Below are 24,379 nucleotides of genomic sequence, written 5' to 3'. Positions count from 1 at the left end.
TCTAAACGACTGTGCAGTGGGGGGCGGGGGTCAGGAGGAAAAAAATGTTACATTATTTTATTTCTAGAAATCTCTTCCAACCACTCGTTAACCCACTTAAAGAATATTTTGTAATTGGTTCCAGCATTTGGTTTAGTGTGTGGATGGCTTGTCTGGGGGGATTTCTTATAGTCTCTTGGCAATAAGATTTGCATTACTTATTCTGCTTCTACTTTCCACCAAGGTTTGAGTACAATTTCCTTAATGCCATTCAAGTCCTTTACCAAAGCCTACTGAAACCAGTTGAAAGACTCCTGTTGGCTTTGCTTTGGATCAAGTCCTTAATGCGCTTTATTTATTTATTTTTTTTCACAAGCAGAGTAAGGTATTTCAGATCAGACCTGAAAATATTGACTGACGATCATATAGGATTCCATACCCTTAATTTTGTTTAGTTCATCTCTGGCACTGTTTTCCCCTATCCCTTTCATTTGTATGTTTTCATTTGCTGTGTTTGTCTGATGCAGATGGTGAGCATCCTTGGGCAGGGACCATTTTGTTATGAAATCTCTGTAAAGCTAAATTTGACGTTTTGGTGCTATATAAATATAGTATAAATAATATTCATATTACGTCTATATTCTTAGCCTCTGTTTCAGGTTCATTTGAAGGTGCTTCAAGCTCTGTAGATGTTATAGAAAATCTTGAGAAAATTCAGGTGTTCTTCATTTATCTCAGTACCTTAAGCTCTCACCTCAAGGTTTCTAAAGTTATTCTTCAGGAAGTAAGTGGAAGGTTTAGGTGAGACAGTATCTCTCATTCTCTAACTCTTAAATTCAACTTGATCTCCTCAGTCCTCCTATTCTGTGGTTTTTTTGCACCTGAGTCACTAACCTCAAATGTGAAATATTCTCAAGCAAGTTTCCTGACCAAAGAATATTCAGTGGAGTCCTTTTATCTCTCTTGGTAGCTTTTATTCTTAAAGAACTCAAACAAGTTAGAAAATAATAGGTGATTAAAACCAACAATGCTTCAGAAACCTGAACTATTTTAATAAATACTCCCAATTGATCTCTTAAAATAGATGATGATACTTTCTCTAAGGCTGAAGTTAAAAATAATTGGACTGAATTTTTTGTTCTGTTCTTTTCTCTCTTTTTTTTTTAGATAATGGCACTATCTTGGCTAGTTTCCTGTTATCACAGGTTTTTATGTATATTGGCTGAGGCTTCTTCAGCATCTCTCTCTCTCTCTCTCCCCCCTTTGGTTCAGGATGTCTGATCCTATATCAGTTGAAAGCGCTTCTAAGCAATTAGTAACAGTCTTTGGTTGGAGGTATTTTTTTAACTTATTAAACTGTTATTTTTTGTCCTGTAGCTCTTAGTTTTGGATACAGGGAAATCTGTTATTTTTGTACAGAAAGATGAGGGATAGCTTTAGTGTGGCTTCATGGGTTAAATTGCACTCATAGAAATGAGGCCCAGATTAACCAATGTGCACTTATCAGGGGGTAGCCGTGTTAGTCGGTATCCACAAAAACAACAAGGAGTCCGGTGGCACCTTAAAGATGCCACCGGACTCCAATGTGCACTTGGTCACTTCCACAGGGGCCCCATCTCAGATTTCGCCTGGCCGCTCCTCTTTCACGACAGAGGCGCAGTTGACAAATTGGAGTGAGTGGCATTGTGATCTAGTGCATAGGTTACAGGGCCATTCGGGTTTGGCTGGGTCACCCCTGCGTCATGACAGAGGGGCAGCTGAGCCAAATTTGAGGGAGTGCTGTTTCAACTTGGTGTTGGCACCTGCCATTAATAGTAGGGGAGCAACTCACCTACCCCAGCTGGGCACAGATCCCACAGTCACTGCCATTGCTGGCATCATGCCAGCCTGAAGAGGTCCACAAAGCTGAGAGCCCCGAGGTAGGAGTGGGGTTCAGATTCAGGGATACCACTCCTACTGGAGCTCAGGGAGAAGAGGGACCAGGAGCAGCACCGTGGCTGACTGCAGGGCAGAGTGCCTTACCCAACTACCCCACAGACCTGGGTCCTCTCTAACCAACCCATCCCTACAGGCCTAGTATAGTGATATTTTAAAGCTTTGCAGGCTTAGGATATAAAGCTTGATTAGTGAATATATCCTCTGATCACTCCTCCCCATGTCTCTCACAGATTATTCCTGTCCCTGGATGGACTAATCTGCTGAGAGAGCATAGCATGGGGCAGCAGATAGTCTGAATGAATCTATATTTACCTATAACAGAAGTTATGATAAATGTGCTTATGGCCTGAATTTGGCCACTTTTTTTCTCCCTTTCCAAAATAATAGTTGATTCTGACTAGCTTCTGGGGAGACAAAATAAAACCCGAGTACAATGACACAGGGTACGATATGGATCATTGTAAATTTAAGAGGCTCTATTCTGCATAGAGCAAGACAAGAGACTTCAGAAAAGGTTTTTTTGTCGCTATGAAATGTAGAATAATATCAAACTGCAGCATCTGTACAGGCAGCTTCCATGCATGGAGTCTCGTTGAGTTCAGTGGAGTTTCATGTGCACTCTGGGTCATGCAAAGCAACTTTCAAGATCTAGGCCATAGGCCCTATTGTTCCATGACACATGTACTTAATGTATATTGAATTCTGTGGGAGTCATACTTAGGTATCCAAGAATAAAATTTGCCTTTAGTATTTATATTCTTGGTAGATAAAACAAGATGCTATTTCAATATCAGACTCTGGTTAGATTAAGGGTGGGAATCCTGGTGAAATCACCACCAATCTAATTCTAATGGGATAATTGAGAAGCTAATTATTATGGAAAAATACCCTTTAATTAGAGGTTTTTTTAAATAGATAAACCTTGACAGTGCTCCTTTAAGGTATGTATTACAGGAGTCCTTATGTAAATATCCCCTCTAAGCATAATAACGGGACCACTCTGATCTGTGCAGACCTGTTCTTCCTGGTATAGTGTTCGCTATGTGTTCTGTCAGTGTGTGACAAAATCTGCTTCTTGGGCAGTTGCGTGAGGGTCTTTGTCAAGAGAAATTAAATTTTCAGAGGGCTTGGTTCATCTATTGCTAGGCAGCACTGCCACTGGGGAAGTTCAAGGAGTTTTAAAAAGTCTTTGTAGAAGTCTGAAGACATAACATCTTTAGGGAGCCTGAAATCATTGTAGAAGTAATAGGGATGGATGCCTTTAGAGGAAGGAAAGAGTGGGTGATCCCCTTCTAAAGGATAATAGTCTTCCTATGAGGATAGAGAGAGAATTCTTTCATTCTGAGGAACACTTTCATTAGGGTCCTGATCTAACTTTGTTTAACATTTATTTTATTTATCATTTGCATATTCACCAAACCAAGCGACAGCATTCTTAGTGGTCAAGTGGAGCTCTTAGAGCCCTGCTGAATTTGGTTATGGGGCACTCCTCGACAATGTGCATTATTGTTTGATCGGCACAATAGCTGCAGCTTGGTTTGTCTCAAAGACCCCAGCTGTCCTGGTTGGCTGCACAGAGGCCTTGCCCAGTTTGAAAGGGCCTACTGGCAACGTGGCAGGTCGAAGCCGAGTGGGTGAGCAGTAGGTACTGTGACAATGAACTGATTGGAGATTGATATTAAGCACCAGTCTTCTCACCATAGGGACTTCGCTGTCATGTCTTGGCATGGCAGCCTTGACCACAGTGGGGGTCGTGATGAAAGACGTATAGCTGGTGGGCTAAAAGGATAGCTGAACAAGGTCAGGCTTAGGTTGGCAAGTACCATCTCAAGCAGCTTGCCAGCTGCAATCTCCCTCCTGATGTAAGTGGTAGCAATGTGGCTCAGAACTGATGCGCATTGTTGAGTTGAGTTGCATGTCAACAAATTTGGTGTGTACTGACCGACTCCATACTGACGCATGGTACTCTGCTATTATGTATGAGATGGCAAGGGCTGAGGGTTGGAGCATCCGCTTCCTGTGAAGAGCCTGCCAGTTTGCTGAGAAGGTTGTTGTGCATGTCTTGACCTTCACTGCTATCTTGCTCAGGTGGCTTTTGTACGTCAGTGTTCAGTCAAGGGTCATGCCTGTGTAAACTGGGTATGCTTCAGCCTCCGGCCATTCTTTATGCTGTTTAGTTCTCTCTTAGCATTGGTTTGGTGGAGGTGGAATGTGCTAGAGACTGTCTTGCTGGTGCTAGGCTGAAGCCACCAGGTCTTACAGTGGTCTGCCAGCTTTGCAGTGTCGTCACTCAGGGTCTACAGCTCAAAGAAAGTTGGAGGCTGTAGTTCGCAGCAGATATCTGCATAGATGAATTTCTGTTACTGGGTCATTGATGTATAGATTGAGCAAGGTTGTGCTTACTGTAATGAGAAATGGATTAGGCCCTTGTTTCCTAAAGTCATCAGTCCTGTTAATGTTTACAGGTCAATTCTGTTCATTAGGCAGTTCTGTTAATGGGAGTTGTGCATGTTTATCAGTAGCAAAACAAAGTCCATATTGGGGAAATGTCAATAAAACATTAATTGAGTACATAAAAATGCAAATACATTTTTTTGCATGAGCAAATGTTGATCTGCACACAAATTAAATTGTATGGAGAATTGTGCACTTGCAAATTTAAGGAGACCCACTGAAAAATCTGGCCCAAAAATTTTAACTCACTTGTTTTTACAGTAGTTCGGAAATGTTGACACACAAATATGTTGAGCATATCGAAACCCCATACTTTCAAAATCCCTGCATCATCAGCTTTTCCAGTTCTGGTACATATTGGTGTAATGTTCATTTATGGGCAGGTATCCAGTCTCCCAGCACCTCTGTGAGGCAGAGAACTACTATCCCCATTTTACCAATGGGAAGCTGAGGTACAGCGGGATTGTTTTTATTTATTTATCCACATATTATTTATTTATATTGTGGTAGCACCTAGAGGCCCCAGTCTTAGCCCAAGGCCCCAATGTGATAGGTGCCATACAAGCACATAATAAAGACAATTGTTGCCCTAAGGAGCTTACAGTCTTAAGTATAAATATAAGACAGTAGATGGTACAACAATCAGACAGCAAGAACACACAGTAGCAACGAGATAAAACTGGTGAGAAAGAAAAAGAATTGTCACTGCACACCAGAGGCCTAACCAAATGACTTGCCCTAGATCACACAGCAAGCGTGACAGAGCAAAGAATTAAACCTGGATCTTCCCAGTGCCAGGCTGGTGCCATAAGCCCTGGACCAGGCCTCTTTTCCAGTTGAAGAATTTTCAGAAAGGGAGCTGGTTTGCTTACTCTGCAGACAAAAATGTAGATGTTCTGATTAAACAGTGATGTTTAAAATAAACAAATAAACCATCAAATCTAGCTAGATTAAAACAGCAATCAAGTTTTCTGTGATCTCTCCCAGCATCCATTATTGAATAATTGTTTAAAAAAAAGTCTGGCATAATCTACATTACATTCTTATTTTTGTGAAAATAGAGAGCTGAAAGACATATTCCTAATTTAAGCAGTACTCATCTGTTTTTATTAGTTTAGCTTTTTTCATGTTTACAACACAACTAAAGAATGTGTCTGTAATATTTATATAAGTTCTTTTCCCGTAGACACCCGAAAATCAAGATTAGGAAGGTGTGATGGGGTGTCCACCCCATACAAGGCCTGACTAGGTAAAAAGGGCCAGTTAACCCTGTGACAGACTGCACCTGGAGGAGGGTCAGGGTTGATGAAACCTAATGGCTGATGAAGCCCAGCTGGGGGAGGAGCTGGGACAGGCATAAAGAGAGGAAGTTGGTGGTAAGAGGAGGGCTGCAGTCACTCCTTAGAGTGGAGGGGAGTTGGCAAGAGTCATGGAGGAGTCCTAGGAGGGAGTAAGTCCTGGGATCCTTCCTGGGAATACAGACTGTGACAAGAACCCAAGAAAACCAAAATAGGAAGCTCCAGTGGCAACCTGGGGGGAAAGGGGTGGGGAGAGGGCAGAGCAAGAGATGAAAGGTGGGAAGTAGCCCAGGGAAACAGCAAAGGGGTCTGGGATTGTATAGACTGTGATTGCTAGTCACAGCATAGCATGGACTGGAGCCCAGAGTAATAGGTGGGTCCAGGTTCCCTACCAGTCATTGGAGAAGTGGCACCATCTGGGCAGAGGACTGCCTGAGACACTTCATCCAGCAAGACTTTGTTACAATGGAAGGGGAAAATGGCAGTGACCTAGGTGGAGGGCCAAGCCACAAGGAGGGAGCAATTGAGTCCAGAGAGAGAGAGAGAGAGACCATGGGTCAAGCAACTAGAAGAGGGGGTGTCAGACTGGTTGAGAGCTAATTCCCAGATGAGCCACAAGGAGGTGCCCCAACAGTGAGCAGCAAACCCTGTGACAGTTTGTCAAAGGGCTATCATTTATCATTCTAAAACATAAATAAGGATTCTTGGTTATTGAGCATAGTTGCTATAGTAATTTGATGATTAGTCAAATACCATTTTGTAGATTTAGCCAGTCACATCTTAAAAATCCCATTCCACAGGTTTGAAATCCTTAACAGCAAATGTCTGATTAAATGTTATCAGCAAGCACGACTTGTTTTCTGAGACTGGTTGCTGGCTGCTACTTGAATGTGGCATTGTGAATTCCAGATAGGATGACCAGACAGCAAATGTGAAAAATCGGGACAGGGGGTGGGGGGTAATAGGAGCCTATATAAGAGAGAGACCCAAAAATCAGGACTGTCCCTATAAAATCGGGACATCTGGTCACCTTAATTCCAGGGGAGTGAGAAAAGTATGGTATCCTTTTCTGGCAATAGTGAAAGTGTGAGGGGAAAGGACGGAGTGAAAGGTAATGATCAGAGAGGCACCTTACACAGATAAGTTTTCCCTTCCCTTAGGGTTCCAACCCAGAGCGAGTAGGCTTTTACTCTGAAAATTCAGCAGCCATAATGTGACAGTTGAGAGATGGTTTTCAGGCATATCTCTCAGCTTGCCAAAGTTCAAATCTGTGGGTTAAGAGAGACACAAAATAACAGTGCAGTAGCTTTAAATGTGCCTATATATTAAACAGCATTTGTTTATAATCCCAGTTTCATGATTGCAAGGCTTTTTGATATAAACTGTAGTGGAGATTTCAGCCCAGAGAGACTATTCAAGTAACTCTTTTTTTATTATTATTATTATTTTAAACTCACCACAACAGTCTCCAGAGCAGAATTGTATTTCCCCTGATTGTTTTCATTTTTTAAAAGCTGGGAATACTAGAAGACACTTATTTAATTGTGCTTGCCTATCTATTAGGATTGCCTTGTGTAGATGTAAGGAGTTGCATGGATTTGTTTGGGGAGAAGAAATATTAGTCGGGAAAACAATAAAATATTAGTAAAATGTGTTTATATTTAGCTTCAAGGGGTTTAAAGGTATCACAACTGGTGATTACAGAATATTGAGAACAGTGTAGTCTGCAGTAAATCTGGGTCTCATTGGCCAATGGATGATCCCAAATGGTATATCCTACCCAATGGGAGCAGTTAGTAGCAATTGAAAAGAGGAGGATAAGAAGCAATATGTGCCACACTGAAACCCTGTAGAGCTTTGACAACATGTTGTAACATGTATGGAGGGGTAAGATGATGAAATAAGACCTCTCATCAGCAGTGTCAAATTCTACCAACAAGTTCAGCAGAAGAATGGAAAGATTCCTGCTGTTAGAATCATGCTGAGGTTGGATGATTATCTTAATTCTGTAATCTGGATGGAAGCTGCTGTACTACTCCTCAGATTTCTAAAGTGATGGATTGGAGCTGAGAATTTTCAGCCCGTTTCTCCCCATGGACATCAGCACCACCTGTTCTCTCTTCCTTTTCCCCTCCCACTCCTTCTTTCCCCCTCACCCCATCTGCTTACAAGAGACTGAAGAGAATCCCAGTCCCACCCACTTTCCACCTGCACCTCTTCCACCCCCAGTTCTCTCACTGCTTTGTTCTGAACCCCTTGTCCTCAGCTGTTTCCCAGCTTCAGGCAACATAGGGAGCTTGGCAAGACTCAAATAAATTTTGAGGTATAAGAAGAGGCTTGCTGGCATGGCAAGGACACAGGGCCTGTAAGGATCTTTTATCCCAACTCAGCTCCTCCACCTGGTGCACAGAAATCCTCCTTATTACAAATTATGTCCCAGAGATTCCCTTTTTTCTGAGGAATATGGTCAGTGCCAATGTTGTGTAACATTTCAGGATGGGACAGTTTCCTAGGGGTTAAAAATAAAACCAGATGGTCATGTGTCAGAATGTCCCTATGCAGTCTAAAGTTCTTAAAGAGCTACCCTATAAATTTGATTATTTGGCACATTATAAGAATTAGAATACAATCAGTCTGTAGGTACAGGTACAGCATGGGAAATCCTGTCACCAACAGACTTACTACTGCACACCCACACTCAGACTTCCTACCTCATCACCAACACTCAGACCAGAGTCTGAGAAAAGAGATTGGCTTAGACTGTGCCTTGAAGGGCAAGAGCTTTCTCAGACCAGTTGAGGCAAGCAAACTCTGTAGTTAGATGAGAATGCCCTTTCTCCAGCTGCCCAAATGGCCATGTTTAGAGGGGCTATAACTGCCCTAAATAACCTCATCTACCATCACAGCATTTGGGGAAAAGAGTGATCACTCAAGTATCCAAAAAGATGGGGAAAAGTCTAGAGACCCAGATGATGTGATTTTTATATACACGTGTGTGTATATTTATTATTGATACATTGTATTATCTGTCATCTATAGTTGGAGATAAACTTCATAATATGGGCTGTCTTGCAGTATGCAGGGCTTTTATCATTTGTAAAGTCAGCACACAGAGAACAGAAGGAGGTTCCCCTGGTGCCCTCCTTCCCCCCCCGCCCTCCAAAGACTCCTGTATATTCTGGACCAGATTCTCCATTGCCCCTCTCCTTGTGTAGTCATTTCCACTTGTGCAAAATGGATGTAAAATGTCATTATGACTTGGTAGCATTTTACACTCACTCTGCACAGGTGTAAATGACTGTGAGGTGGAAGGAAGTGGACAATCAGGCCTTTTAATCTTTAATATTACATAACGGTATACTTAGGCTCACGTTTCTTTAATCACTGCCAAAGACACTGCTGTTCATTCTTCTCCAGCCATCTCATATTTTCAGGCACTTATTCCTATTTTAATCTTCTAGGGATACAGGGAAAAGGATAAAGTTTAATACAAGATTTTATCATCTGGAAATTTTGTGTTAACAAAATGCAACCAGTACTGTATTATTCCATTGCCAAAAAAAAGGAGTAACCCTGAAAAGTGTTCTCTGCATCTGCAAAAAAAGATTTGAGAGTGTCAAAAGTGCCTGGGACAGTTGTATCTATACAGTCTTCCTTACTCTGTTCTGTTTTGAACCTTGTGAAACAGAAATAAATCTGAAATTTCATTTTTCTTTGTGTGAAATTTTGTCCATTTTTCAACCAGCTCCAATTTACATATCTTGTGGACTTGGTGTTGTGGGAATTCATTAAAATTTATTTCTAACACAAACTCATAGTGGATTACAAAAGCACTTAGGCATCTGCTTAAATCCTCTCCTGTTCAGGACAGTACTTACGTAAATGCTTAACTTTAATATGCTTAAGTCCCATTGATTTAGAATGCTGAAAATTAAGCATGTGTTTAAGTGGTATCCTGAATAGAGGCACTTTACTGAATTGAGGGAGGTCATGGTGGATAAAATAAAGTGGAAATTAAGGTAATCCTAATAAACCAAGGCTCAGGAGAAGACAATCCATGTTTGGAAATAGCCACATTTCTCTTAGATGACCTATATTAATTACTAACAGAGGTGAGTCCGTGTCTTGGTCACTGTAAATACTTTAGAGATTCAAAGTAATTCCTATCAATTATTTTTGATTACACATTTTCTTTCTGTCACTCAGGCTGCTGCTCTTTCCTTAATAATTCACCACCTTGTTACCTGGGCAGACGATTTTCTGAGCAATTTTGTGACCTAGTGAACTAAAAGCTGAGCAACAGCATTAACTCCAGTTCCCTTACTGTCGATGGTTTGTCAACTCAAATTCAAAGCAAATCTGATCTGATGGATCTGATGGTTTAATTTTGCTTTCTCCCTTAATAATGGTTCGGCTATTTTGCAAATGTGCATTTGGCAAAATGTTTCTAATCAAAAGTGGAACATCTTTAGAAATGCTGTAAAAAGAGAATGAAAAGTCTTTATGTAACTGTCTGAATGCTATGGGATGCACGTCACCTGGAGAAAACTGAGGAAGAAATTATGAAAGCCTTAGTTAAAAGAAACCAGTTGTTGTTTGCTGCATCAAATGTGGCTTTATTTCATAGATTTGTTTTATTTACTGAATTCAATTATCTAAAGTGTGGACTAAGTGACATTTTTTTAAAATACTTTAAAATGTGATATGTCTCAGTAAAAATTATTTTCAGTGTCTGGAGCTATGCAAAGCTGGGGGGTCTTTGTACCATACATGTCTGCAAATTAAAAAAAAAAAATACAAATTCAACCACAGAGAGATGGTGCTCCTCTGAAAAGGATAACAGTGTGCCCTTATCCTTCACATTGCCTCACCAGTCAAGAGGAGTCAGCAATGTTAATCAGACACTTAGAGTATTCACATTAAAAAAATAAATAACCTTTGTGTGCCATCTCCGACCATTGGATATATTTGCTAATAGCAATCGCAGAAGGACCGCAGGCCATTGTAGGCAATCTCATCATACCATCCCCTCCATAAATTTATCAAGCTCAGTCTTAAAGCTAGTTAGGTTTTTTGCCCCCATTGCTCCCCTTGGAAGGCTGTTCCATAACTCAGTCTTCAGATGGCTAGAAACCGTCATCTAATTTAAAGCTTAAACATATTGATGGCCAGTTTATAGCTACTTGTTCTTGTGCCAGCATTTGCCCTTAATCTAAATAACTTCTCCCCCTTCTGAGTGTTCATCTTGCAATCATATTGCCCTTTAGTCTCCATTTTGTTAGGCTAAACAAGCTAAGCTCCTTAAGTCTCCACTCATAAGGTAGGTTCTCCATTCCTCTGATCATCCTAGTAGCCCTTCTCTGTACCTGTTCCAGTTTGAATTCATTTTTCTTAAACATGGGAGACCAGAATTACACACAGTATTCCATATGAGGTCTTCACAAGTGCCTTGGATAATGGTAATAATACTTCCCTATCTTGACTGGAAATACCTCACCTGAGGCATCCCAGGATTGCATTAGCCCTCTTTACAGCCACATCACATTGGTGGCTCATAGTTGTCCTGTGGTTGATCAACACACTCAGGTCTTTTTCCTCCTCTGTAGCTTCCAACTGATAAGTCCCCAGTTTGTAGCAAAAATTCTTGTTGTTAGTACCTAGTGCAAAATGCAAGGTCATGCAAGTACAAAGTGCAAGTATCAAATTTCATCCCATTTCCATTACTTGAGATTTGAGGACTTCAGAAACTCAGCCAGAGGTTATGGGCCTATTACAAAAGTGGCTGGGTGAGGGTCTGTGGTATCCAATTTGCAGGAAGTCAGATGAGATGATTATGATGGTCCCTTCTAGCGTTAAAGTCTATGAGAGCAGATGAACTGATCCAAAGCCCACTGAAATTGATGGAAACCTTTCCACTGACTGGGCTTTCGATCTGGTTCATGGTGTATTTTTATTAGCTGTCTTTGTTTTTAATTTTAAATCTTCAGAAGTGAAAACATTTTGCTTGTGATTCAACCCCTTTGTCCGTTGGATGCAAACAGCATGGCATTTCTGAAAGTCATTTTCTGTAGTCCTTCAAGGTGGATTTCAACTTCCTCTTCTGAGAGGATTCTGATATTATATAATGAGAACCTCAGGTGCTAAGTATTACATTTATTTATGCATTTATTGTCCATAAGAAGAATGTTGTTCTTTGAGGAAGACTGTGCTTTCATAGACTGATGATATCTGCTCCAAGTGAGTATGCAACATTATGAGAGTGAGCAAGTGTTACAATTGCCGATAGTAGCAAACATGGTGATGGTTCGGTAGTGTAGGAGGTGCTGTGTTCATCTGGTTAGAACAAAAAGTCTGGCAGCCAGCTGGATTCTGAATTTCTAATTTGTAGTGAGTCACTGCCTCCTTCCTTATAGTTTGTTTTCTTTCCTTGCTTAAGTCTTTCTTTCCTGTCCCATCTGGGTGTGTTTTTAGTACTGAAAGTGGCTTTCTGGCGAAAAAGGACCTTTTATCAGAAAGTCTGATTGAAAGATTAATTCTTGCCTAATTTGAAGAAAGCTGAGAGAACAGAGCTTACTGGCTTGTGTTATATGCTGCCCCGTCATACAGAGGCAAGATTCTCACAGTTCCCTCATAAAGTAGGGGTGTCCCTGTTTTCTCTTGGGTTTTCTGATTAGTTACTACTTTAGAGAGCATTGGCAATGGGATAATGCCACACTCTGACTTGTTCTATTTCAGTAAAAGTTGCAGCTGTGGCCATAGTCCAGTTACCAGTGTGTTGCATTCTCTTCCCACATCATCCAGCGTGACATTAACAATAGAATGCCCAAGTATTCTCTCTCTTTGTATGTATGGGTCTTGGAAGATGAAGCGTCTACAACACAAGGCAACATCTCTTTTGGGAAAAAGCCTGCTTAGGCTGTTGGCATGACCTCTGGTGCAACTTATGAGATGGTTACATGTGAGCTACAAAGCTATTGGCACAGAGAGTATGGGGTTCTGATGACCTGTGTCACCATGAGAGCAATGCAAAGGTGATTCATGATGTCATAAAGGCACTGCAAGATGGCTCTGGCTTTCCTTTTTTCAAGGATTTCAAGCTTATTAAGAAAACCTTGTTCTAGTTCATTTACATTGTGGGTTGAATGGCTCAGGATATTTGGATTTAAGGGCCGTTCACTTTCAAGTCAATGTTTTGGGTCTTTCCCAAGTTGAGGCTGACCAAAAGTTATCAATATGGGTAAATATATTTATTTGGTCACCTATATGATCTCAGGCCAATCCTTGTCACAAAAATCCATTCACAGAAATGACTGTCTCTGAATTGAGGCCAAGGATTAAATCGGAATAGAGAATGATTTAGCCACTTGACCTCATCTGGACCAAGACATAGTGACAGGGCAGAGAGGAAAAGCCTGAACTGCTGCCTGTGTTGCACCCGTCCTGTGCAAAGAGGACTTCAGTTTCTAGTGTTGCCAATCTTGCACATCCCTCAAATATTAAATTAGCTCTGAGGAGGCTTAGTTAAGGCCTCTCACTAGTTCTAAACTCCAGATTTAGGTTTGAACGTGTCCGATCTCCCTGATGGGCCACACCAAAAATCTCTTTATGCAAATATAAATGAAGTACTGTGGGTCCCACCCCTCACACACATTGTAGATGGACTGTCTATTGCTTGTGTCATGTTTTGGGTAGTACTAAATCAGCTAAATAAAATATATATCCTTGATTTGTGGCTTTCTGTCTCATTATGGAAAATACCCAGGAAGAAAAACTATGAAACTGAGCAGTCAAACATGTATGTGAATCCATATTACGCCACAAAATATTTCTCAGCCTGAAGTGCTTTTCAGAAGATATTTGAAATAATGGGAGGGGGGAACCTAGCATTAAAAATAGTGAAATATTGCTAGTATACAGATCCATGATTTGACTCGTTCAGACTGACATATAGCTAAAATTTCCAAATGTTTGAATGATCTGTCCCCCCACACCGATTAATGATTGTATTTGACTACCCTGAATATACACATTTCTAAAAACCACAAAAAAGTTTTACTGCCAGATGAGTCATTTATGATTAAGATCTGAAATTTACTAATGCTTTGCATCATTCATCTTCAACAAGCTCTTTAAACTTGACTCTGAATGTCTGCATCCTTCTGGTGCAGGTTTATTTCATCCATTCTCCCAGTCATAAAGAAAATGAATTGTCGTGGATTTTTGGTTACAATGTTCTCTTGTTTGCCCCCCTCCTCTCCTTATGTGCAGCTATTTTAGAAATGAATGTGTGTTTACTAGGAAAATATTGGAAGCAGCAACATTACTCCCTTCGTACCTCATGTTTAAAACGGTTTTAAAAAAATTCAACTGTTGTATAGTATATATACCAAACTGTAACCCTATGGCCAAATTTAGCCATAATCTATCAAGGTAATGGGCTTTTGTGAAGTGCTTGCATTCTTCTTGTAAGAGGCCCTGTAAATCTTTCCATGTTTCCCTCAATTACTGATTCTAGGTGAACTTTTATAGCCTTCCCTTGTCCAGTTGTGCTAAAAGTTGTAACCCAGATGGTTCTCTTACCTTTCTGAAACTCAGCCTGATATGACAATAATAAGTGCAATGTACGTAAATTAAATTAAATAAAAACTTATGTGGCCTAGATTGCCAGCTCACATTTGACTTCATCTCCAACACTTACAGTTTGAATGGACCCATTTTTCAAGGTCTTTTGGGCACCACATCTTTAGGAGGGACAAACCATTCCCTATGCAGCAATTGCTTTCATAGCTGGTGAAATGATTCTTTTGTAGCATGTGTATAAATTTAGTTTTATAAAGTGCTTTAGAGTCCTTTGAAGAGAGAGACGCTAAGAAATTCAAGATATTTACTTACTTATTATTAAACTTAAATGATAATCCTACCCTATTGTAAGGGCTATTTTCTGAAAACCTAATTATCACTGAGGGCTTTCTTTCAAGAAATTCCTAACCTTTTGACAATGTCCAGTTGAGCAACAGCTGTTAAAATAAACTTCAGAAGAGTCTGTGTTTGTTTGTTTGTATATATGGATACATACACACGCATACTATAATGCAGGGCGCGAGGGAGAGTATGCTAAAGTGTGGCCTAGCTGGCACAGAGGCATAAGAGCATCCAAATGCCCCTTTGCATGTCAGTACTGGCTACCCACATCATGGGTGGCAGTATGGGAGGGGAAGAGGACTCTGTAGAGCTGCTACTTCCCCTCTTGTGCAGGTGAGCTGGAGGGGGAGAACAGAGGAGGCACAGGGTGTAGCTGCCCCAGCATGCTGGGGAACATACATTGCATTGGCTCTAGACCCGGCACAGTTTACTCCCTATTTGCTGCAGTGGCAGAACCAGGAGCCAACTAAAAGTCTGCTCCCAGTGTAACACAAAAAGATATTTCCCCTTACTCTCGACTCATAGCAAAGGCATGAATGAGCCCATGAGATTAAGTGAAAAGATCAGATGAATGTGTAAAGATTAGCTTTGGCCTCTTGATGGAATGAATGACAGATGCTGAATAAAAGTAAAACTTGTAGTTTCATTTATATCCTACACCATTTAACTTGTACCATCTCCTCTCTGATCTGTTCTGATTCCTTAACAATCCTCAAAAAACCCTTAAAATGAAGTTTGAATACTGACTATATGAAAAATAGGTCTGATTCAGCTCTAAATTTTTGTAGGGAGAGTTGTCTATGAAAATAGATTAGCTTCTACTTGTTCAGGAAATAATCAATAATAGGTATTAGATACAGTAGGGGGCATATTCATCTGTTATCCAAAGGTTAGACCTTTCCTTAGATCCAAGGGTATTTAGAAAAAAAAATTAATATAGGAGAGAGATTCCCCTCTGGTTGATTTTAAAAACTCTGGGGACAAATTGTCCTAAAGCTACTTCTATTTTAAGGCCACTTTACTTGGTCAACAATTAAAGTAAAATACTAAAGAAAAGCTCCTGATTGCACATAAACAAGGCTATGTTGTGCTTGTCAGGAAATGCCAGAGATGGGACATACAGTGCACTTTCCTTCCCAATTATTTTTGCTTTGACACTGTAAAGAAAAATTTGTGCATGACAGAAAATGAAAAACACTTCTGTTTCGTTTCCAGGGGTTGTTTTTAGTACACAATAGGCAAAGATGGCTTCCAGAGTATTTTTCTAACTAAGTTTAAAATATTTCACTTGCTTAAGATTTAATTGCATACTGCTTGTATAAAAAAATCCATTATCTATACAAAAACAAGAATACATTTGCATTTCATCAGCTATGATTGTGGTTCCATTAGCTGCTACGTGCTGGTTCCTAGGCCATGAGTCATTGTCACATACTGGTGTGATTGTTACTTTTCTCAGCAACTGGATGGTACAAACAACCTACAGTAAGCTGCTGAACACATACTGCCTCACTCTGCTATAAAACAAGTGAATCATTCTGCAAAGGAAACCTGACTTCCTACCACTTCAGGAAGATTTTCTTTAACAAAAAGAACTTTTTGTTAAAGTCTGTTGTGAATCCCCTGATATTGAATAATTAATAGTAATTACTCTAGCTGGCCTGCAACAGTTTCTGTAAAATAGGTGGCTGATGGCTTTTAAGTAAAGCATTTTATTGATTGTGTTTTAACTAACAATTGGGATTATTTTAATTTTATTAACGTGATCTATAATTGCATCTGACACAAGCAGAAGGCATGGGTGAAATCCTGGTCCCACTGAAGTCAATGGTAAAATTCCCATTGACTTCATTAGGGCGCAACTTTCACACTGTGTCTGTGGTAGTTGGTCCTAACTTCTTCTTATTTTTTTGGGGTGGGGAGAGGGGAATTCCATCACCGGAAATTTCAATAGAAGAAAGATCCACTTGCGGTGTATGCTGGGATTACTACACTACAATGGTGTCTGTAATATTTATAGTAAAATGGTTCATTGTTTGCCTGAAAATTACATAATTCAAGATGAAAATGAATTTGTATAGCAAATGTAGTCAACTCCGTTCCAGTTAGTTTTGAGTGGGGTTGGTGTGTTGTGCAGTATTTTGCAGTATGTACGTTTATATTTTAAACAGTTGTTACATTTGAGGGAAACCAGGGAAGTGTTTATAAAGATCAGTCCTGTAACAATGGCTTTCTTAAGAAATGTACAATGTTATCTTGAAAATGTGTTTAGCTTGTCTTAATTATGCTGATATGAAAAAAAAAAGTTGCTGCTGCAGCAGTGAAAGGTGTTGCTTTGTGTGGTCCTGACAAGATTTCTATTAATAGCACGTGTCATTGATTGTGATGCTGAAAGCCGTGTACAACCAATGAGATAAACTGCCATTGTAGTGTGTGGGGGTCCCTTCAGACGGTCAACTCAAATGATAGAGAGGAATTGGGGAGAGTAGATAACCACCACCTTCCAGAAATATGACCAGTAACAATCAGGAGATTGGCCTAGTAGTAGCATTTGGTGTCATTCCATTCATTGTGGTTGTCATCATTATTGTAGTTAAAAGAGATGCACTAATGCAGATGTTTCGAAGGCTAGTTTACACAATCTCTCAAACAAAAGAGGTGCAAGTCACTGCTGCTGTTGGCGATGGTGATCATGATTCACAGCACCCCCATGAGGAAGACAGCACTAGTTCTGTGGAAATGGGAGAAAACCCGGATTCCCTATCAAGTACATCTTCAAGGCAGGGAAAATAGAAATAACCTATGTATTGGTACAGATATTGATACAATAAATAAGGGAACAAGTAATGAGTTATAATATAAGTGTATTTATATTAAAAGTATATAAATACAAAGGTCATGCAATATGGCCCTGGTCTAGATAAGCACATAAGCATATGTTTAACTTGAAGCACATTAACTGAACCAATGGGACAGTTCTCAGGCTTAGAGTTAAGCATGTGCCTGTTGGGAGTCTTTGACATTTAACACCTTACTTTTATGGAGTTTTAATTTTATAACTTCCTTGTGCACTGAAAAGTTGTGCAGAAGGAATATTTTAAAAGAGCAAAGAAAAACAGAAAAGAACACGAAGTGTGAAAGATGAGAACTAGTTATTAAAATACTCAGTCGCTGGAACAGATTGTGAGCCCAGGCAGAGGCAGATCATAAATGCTATCAACATGGTATTTATGTAAATTTATTTCCTTTTTTTAATCATTGTAACTTTGACCTTTTATTGTCATTTATAAAAAAAGTTAATTGGGTGTTTTGTTTGGAAAAAATGTGTGATTTCCATTATTTTATAGCCTATTGTGACAAATACATCTAGAACTCTGTACTTTTGCTCTCATTTATAGATGGATGTCTTGTAGCCTACCAACAAATCCTGCTACTGCTGCATGTGTGGCAGCAGTTCTACATGATCACATGACTCTTGATATGGACGCGGTCCTGTCAGACTTTGTTCGGTCCACAGGGGCAGAACCAGGTCTGGCAAGAGACCTGCTGGAAGGTAAGCATACCCCCTAAACCTTTGGCACCTTTTCCTCATATTCAGTACTTTCATGCTGTGGTCAATAAAATGTGAAACAGTCTTTTAAAGCTTCTAGTATAGTCTGTTAAATCACTGATTCCTTAGTATCTGTGCCAACAAGCCAATGTTCCTGGCAGTTTAATCACACAAGATTGCACCAGTACAGCTGTTTTCAGCAAAGGCCTTAGAAAATCTCTTATTGTGATAGAAGCTACGTTCTATATTAGTTATAATCTTACCTAAAAAGTGAGGCAAAAGGCTTTCATCTTGATTCATACTCTGTCATTTTGAGCTGCCTGCTACACTCATTAGTCATCAAAAGAAATTCTGAGAGTATGGAAGAATAGTTCCATTAGTTACTTTAAGCTTCTAATATGGAAAACCATACTGAATTTTGAGTGTGTCATGTTCGTTAATAGTAAGAAAAATGAGGATTGGTTTTGAGTGTGTCTTCTAATCTGGGCTGGTTGTAGGTGCTGCCAAGTGTGGACAGTTACAGATGTCTTGATGTTATGTATATAAAATGCCCACATGCCAAGGGCAAATATTTTTGATTTTCCTCATATAGCCAAAGTTCAACGTATACTGAGCATCTATTATGTGTTTTTAAAATGTACTGGTGAATATTTCTCCTTTTCACAATAGCAGATCAGTGTAATAATAGCTGGGCTTGAATAGTATTTATTTTAGTGTTATGTATTCAGGGCCGGCTCCAGGCACCAGCCGAGCAAGCTCATGCTTGAGGCGGCAGATTCCAAGGGGCAGCATTCCGGCCGCCCTTTTTTTTTCTTTTTGGTTTGCCGCTCCAGCTACCCCGCAGGTGTTTTGTGTGTGTGTGTGTGTGCTTTGCTGCTCCGGCCGCCCCGCAGGTGTGTTTTTGTTTTTGTTTTTTTGCTTCGCTGCTCCGGCCCCCCCGCAGTTTTTGGTGGTGGTGGTTTTTTTGCTTGTGGCAGCAAAAAAGCCAGAGCCGGCCCTGTAAGTATTGTAATGTATCTTCTTTACTCCAGGTTTATTACTCCAAGTAATAAGGAATTATATGGTAGTAACTCTGAAGTGTATACGATGTGGAGTGCAGTTTTACATGTCATACTTGTTTTGTTTCCAAAGACATCTGTGTTACATAAAAATAAGTCCTTAGAACGTGTAACTGTGAATGTTCTCCTTAGCGCTCACTAAATGTAACAAAAGATCTTTGTTTTGTCTGACTGATTTGATCAACCTGCCATTCTAGGCTGAAGTCCATCATTATCGTCATCACATTGCAATTCACCCAGGTTCACTTAGGGAGTGGAAGAACTGGACCCCATCTCAGTGGGGCTACTCATGGAGTAAAGTACTACTCACTGTAAGTCAGGGTGCAGAACTGGGCCCTTCATGAGGACTTGAAAGTTCTTTAATAAATTCAGTACTAAGAGCCCTGTCCAGTGGTAATGTTATGAGGCTCTCTGGGTACATGCCAGGCTGACTTGTTCACGGACAAGGCTGACTAGGTGACATAGGGAATTAAAAGGCAAAAATAGCTGAGCTGCTTGTGTATGTGGATATCACATGTGTTTGCCAGTGGCCCACAAGCAGCAAGATTTAGTGTTAATATCCATATTCCTTGGGGTAAAAGAAAAGTTTTGTTGGTTCTTTTAAACATACATGGGGTTACTTTCCCCCACCCCCAAATCCCTGTGTGGGCTGATAGAGGAGACTCCTCGAGTCCTTCCCACTCCACATTCTTCTTGGGTATGTGGGGAGTCTGTCAATAGGCAGAGTGGTAGAGGGGGGTTGTCTTTTCTTTCCTTTGCATCCCTGGTCGTCTCCTTCAGAGAGAGTGAATCTCCTCAGCTGAGTTTTAGCTGGAGCTGTCCTTCAGTGAGAGGGTTTACAGCCAAGTGTCTCTTTAAAAATTCTTCATTGTTATAAATGCTGTATCTCTATAAGGAGGCCTCTGAAATCTATTAGTGGACAAACTTATTTGCGTCTTAGTGCTTCCTTAAAAGGGATATGATCACCCCTTTCTTAGCAAAAGGCAGGTAGTTTTGTTATTTACTGTGGGTGCATAGTGTTGTCTAGAAGTTGAAGTACATGTCTGGGAGAGGCAGGATCCTGGCTGACTTTGTGCTATCTCTGTCTCGTTTTCTTCACCTGTGGAAACTAATGTTTGCAATGTGCTTTGCAAACTTCGATCAAAGGCTCTATAGAAGTAATGTTATTGGTGGAGTTGGTGATTTATCACCATTGCAGTAGGTGATGTGATAGACCCAGGCTAGTTGGGTACAACAAAGAAGTAGAAGGCAGATATACTGGCCACTGGATTAGCAGTTTTCTGTTCCCTGACTGACCAGAGCAGGGGCTGCTCTAGACTAATGAGAACACCTGACTCCAATTAACCTGCAAAGAGTCAGGTGAGTCCATTAAAGTAATGTGAACACCTGACTCTAGTTAAGGCCCTTTTGATACTATAAAAGGGCTCACTCTAGTCAGGCTGGGGAGAACCAGGGAGCCAGAGGAGAGGAAAGGAAGTGCAGTGCGGCTGGTTAATGAAGACACCCTCAAACCATCGGTAAGGGAGCCCTAAGGTAAGGGTAAAGAAGGGAGAAGCAGGAGAGCTGTGGGGAAGTGGCCCAGGGAAATGTAGCAACTCTGGCAGTGAAAGGTTTGCTGCCAACAGCTGCTACCATTAGGGTCCCTGGGCCGGAACCGGGAATAGAGGGTGGGCCCGGGTTCCCCCCAACCTGACACTACAGAAATACCTCCTGGGAAGGGAAGACAGGCCCCTGTCAGGACAGGAGGCTAAACTGTTCTGAAATAAGCCCTAGAGACAACAGAGACTGTGGGAATTCTCTCACCAACCTCCTTGCTGGCTTATGATGAAAAGGACTCAGTAGACTGTAACCCTAGCCCTAGAGAGAGAAGGGCTATGTGGAGGGTTGCAGTGAGCCACTGAGGCTAATATAAACCGCCTAGAAGCGCGGGACCCACGGGGACAAGGTCAGAGCTCTGCCACAGTGAATAAAGCTACACTGAAAAGACTAACAAAGAAGTGGGCAACAAGGAGTTTAATTATTCTTAACAGTCTAATTCATAGTGTTTAACTTCATTAGACACACTACAAATTCTGAGTACAGTACAGACCTGTTTACGCGCGGATGTTGGGAGTCAAGCCGTCCCGACCGCATGTTAACGGATCGTGGGTTAAGAGGGCCATGCTGAAATATCTTAAGATATCTATATATACATGTATAATTATCTAGGATTACATACATATTCACAGTGTCACAAATACTGCAGGCCTATCTGTTAACAGCGCTTTGCAAGAATATAAATTCAAATGTGTAATCTAATAAAAACATTATTAGTGCAGTACACAGAGGTGAAAGTAACTCAGGACACTTACCGGTACGGAGCAGGGGCAGCTCTGGCCCCCGGAAGGGGCAAGGCCTCAGGTGGAAGAGGCGGGGCTAGGGGCCAGCATCCCCTAGCAGCCCTTCTGGCTGCCTGGTCTGTGCCACCCGAGGTTCCTGTGGCTATTTAAACGGCCCGGGGCTCTGGATGCTGCTGCTGCAGTAGCGGTGTCCAGAGCCCCGGGCCCTTTTAAATCACCAGCCCCGGGGCAGCTGCTCCCTTTGCCCTTCCTCCCCCCGCCTGTTGGTGGCCAATGGGGGACAAAATGGGCAGGGACCTTAAAGCGCTGCAGGGTCCTTTGCTGCGGCAGCGCTTTAACATTGCTGCGCCCCCCATCGGCGGCCCAGCGCCGCTGCGGCAAAGAACCCTGCCCTTTAATGTCCCTGCCCTTTTTGCCTCCCCTGTCAGCGGCCCTGCTGGTAGGGTCCCTGCTGCAGCGCTTTAATGTTGCTGCCCCTTCCTCTTCCCTCCCCTTCCCTCCCCCCCCCCCCCCCGGCGGTAAAGACGTACAACACGTTTCCACTCCGCACTTCCTGTGGATTTCTGTGTCAGTGAGTTAGTGAGCAAATCTGTAGTGCTACATAGCAAGTTCCTGTACTGCATGTTAACGAGTCTTGCGTGTTAAATAGGTAGCACGGGGAGGCATGGCACTCCCGCGCGTTAAGCGGATTCGCGCGTAAACGGGTCTGTACTATTTTTCCTCTCACACAGGAATTTTTTCAAGCTTATGAAGGTAAAAAGAAAATCTGGGGGTTTAAGATGTTCTCATAAGGACTTTTCAACACATAAGGATATGGTAGCAGCTTGCTGTAACAGCTGTTAGCATTGCCCAGGATCTTATGCCGGGATAGTAATTTTACTTACTATTCCTTATCCACTTTTCCGTTCTTGTATCACTCCCCATTTTCTCTAATTTAACTAATTTCCCATGTGAAACTGTATCAAATGCCTTACTGAAATCCAGGTAGATTAGACCTACTGCATTTCCTTCGTGTAAAAAAAATCAGTTATCTTCTCAAAGAAAGAAATCAGGTTGGTCTGGCACAATCTACCCTTTGTAAAACCATGTTGTATTTTATCCCAATTACCATTTATTTCTATGTACTTAGTTACTTTCTTTTTCAAAATTTGTTCCAAGATTTTGCATACAATTGCGGTCAAACTAACAGGCCTGTTTTTTCTCGGATAATTTTTTCCCTTTGTTAAAAATAGGTAGTATATTAGCTCCAGTCATAGGGTACTACCACCAAATTTGTGGATTCATTAAAAATCTTTGCTAATGGTCTTGCAATTCCATGTGCCAGTTCCTTTAATATTCTTGGATGGGCCCCCTGATTTGGTCCCATTAAGCTGTTTGAATTTGACTTCCACCTCAGATGTGGTAATTTCTACTTCTATATCTTAATTTCCATTAGCCACCCTGCTACTAGCCATAAGCTCCTCATTATCTTTGTTAAAAACTGAGGCAAAGTATTCATTTTAGATGTTGTACCATGCTCAGATTCTCTTTAATCTCTACCCCATCTGCAGTACTTAGTGATCCCACTTTCTTCTTTCCTTGTTTTCTTTTTATTTATATGGCTATGTAACCTTTTACTATTGGTTTTAATTCCCTTTGCAAGGTCCAACTCTGCTTGGCTTTTGGCAGTTCTTACTTTTCCCCTACCCTTTCTGACCTCCAAGAGAGCTTTTCTTGCTGATCCCTCCCATCTTCCATTCCCTGTAGATTTTCTGCTTTCTCTTAATAATCTCTTTGAGATGCTTGTACATCCAGTTTGTTCTGCAACCCTTCCCTATGAATTTTTCCACTTGCTTGGGATGCCGGCTTCAGATAGCTTCTGCAACATTGACTGAAAGCAATTCCAAGCTTCCAAAACATTCAGATCCTTGAGTTCTTCAATTCAGTCGACTTCCCCAACTAATTTCCTAATTTTTTTTAAAGCTTGCCGTTTTGAAATCAAGAACCCTAGTTGCAGACCTATTGTTGTTTATCCTTCCATCTAGTTTAAACTGAATTAGCTCATGATCACTCAAACCAAGGCTGTCTTCCACAGCCAGTTCTTCTATGAGGTCCTTTCTACTTATCAACACTAAATCTAAAATGGCACCTCCTCTTGTTGGTTTGGTGACTATTTGGTGAAGAAATCTGTTAGCTATCACATCCAAGGATATTTGGGCTCTATCATTAATTAGTACCGCGTGTCCTCCAAGCTATAGCTGGGAAATTCATGTCTCCCATAATCACACAATTCCCAGTAGTATTTATTTCATTAAAAATATTAGAAGTCTCTGTCCATATCCAGATCAGATCCTGAGAGTCTGTAGCAGATACCAAGCACTATCCCAGTGGAGCCTATTTTACCTTTCTTCCTCAAAGTGATTTTGACCCAAAGAGATTCTGCTTTATCCATACCATCATTTCTAATTTCTTTACAGTCTACCTCATTGTTAATATACAATGCTACTCCACCACCTTTACCTTTATTTCTGTCTTTCTTGACCACAACTTACCCTTCAATACTTGTGCTCCAGTAGTGACTACTATTCCACCATGTTTCTGTTTATCCCTATAATATCTGATTTCACTTCCTGCACCAGTAGTTTTAGTTCCTCCACTTTGTTACCCAGGCTCCTTACATTGGTGTGTAGACAACTTAGTTGTTTCTGTTTGCCATTGCGCAGACTCCTCTCCTGATTAGGTACAGTCATGGTACTGCCAGTATTGCCTACCTAACTGTTACTATCAGGGGTGTTGGCACTATCTTTCCTCTTGTCTATTCTCATACCTCTGTTGCTCCTTTATTCCTGTATCCTCAGTTAT

The 24,379-nt window shown here is 41.0% G+C and overlaps 1 protein-coding gene across 12 annotated transcripts in view; it reads left to right on the top strand.

The window, feature by feature from the left end:
• The window catches only part of OTUD7A (OTU deubiquitinase 7A), a 280,943-nt gene that overhangs the window by 119,808 nt on the left and 136,756 nt on the right, over positions 1-24,379 (top strand). For all 12 annotated transcript variants that reach the window (XR_010590748.1, XR_010590745.1, XR_010590747.1 and 9 more), the window contains one exon: positions 17,990-18,144. Coding sequence is in view for 8 of the 12 variants with exons in the window: in XM_024101887.3 (XP_023957655.2) it covers positions 17,994-18,144 (151 nt within the window). In the remaining 4 variants the exon portion in view is untranslated. The remainder of the gene's footprint in view (positions 1-17,989; positions 18,145-24,379) is intronic.

Source organism: Chrysemys picta, chromosome 10, assembly GCF_011386835.1.
Source record: "Chrysemys picta bellii isolate R12L10 chromosome 10, ASM1138683v2, whole genome shotgun sequence".
NCBI lineage: Eukaryota > Metazoa > Chordata > Testudines > Emydidae > Chrysemys > Chrysemys picta.
This window is presented reverse-complemented; position numbering and strand designations above follow the sequence as displayed.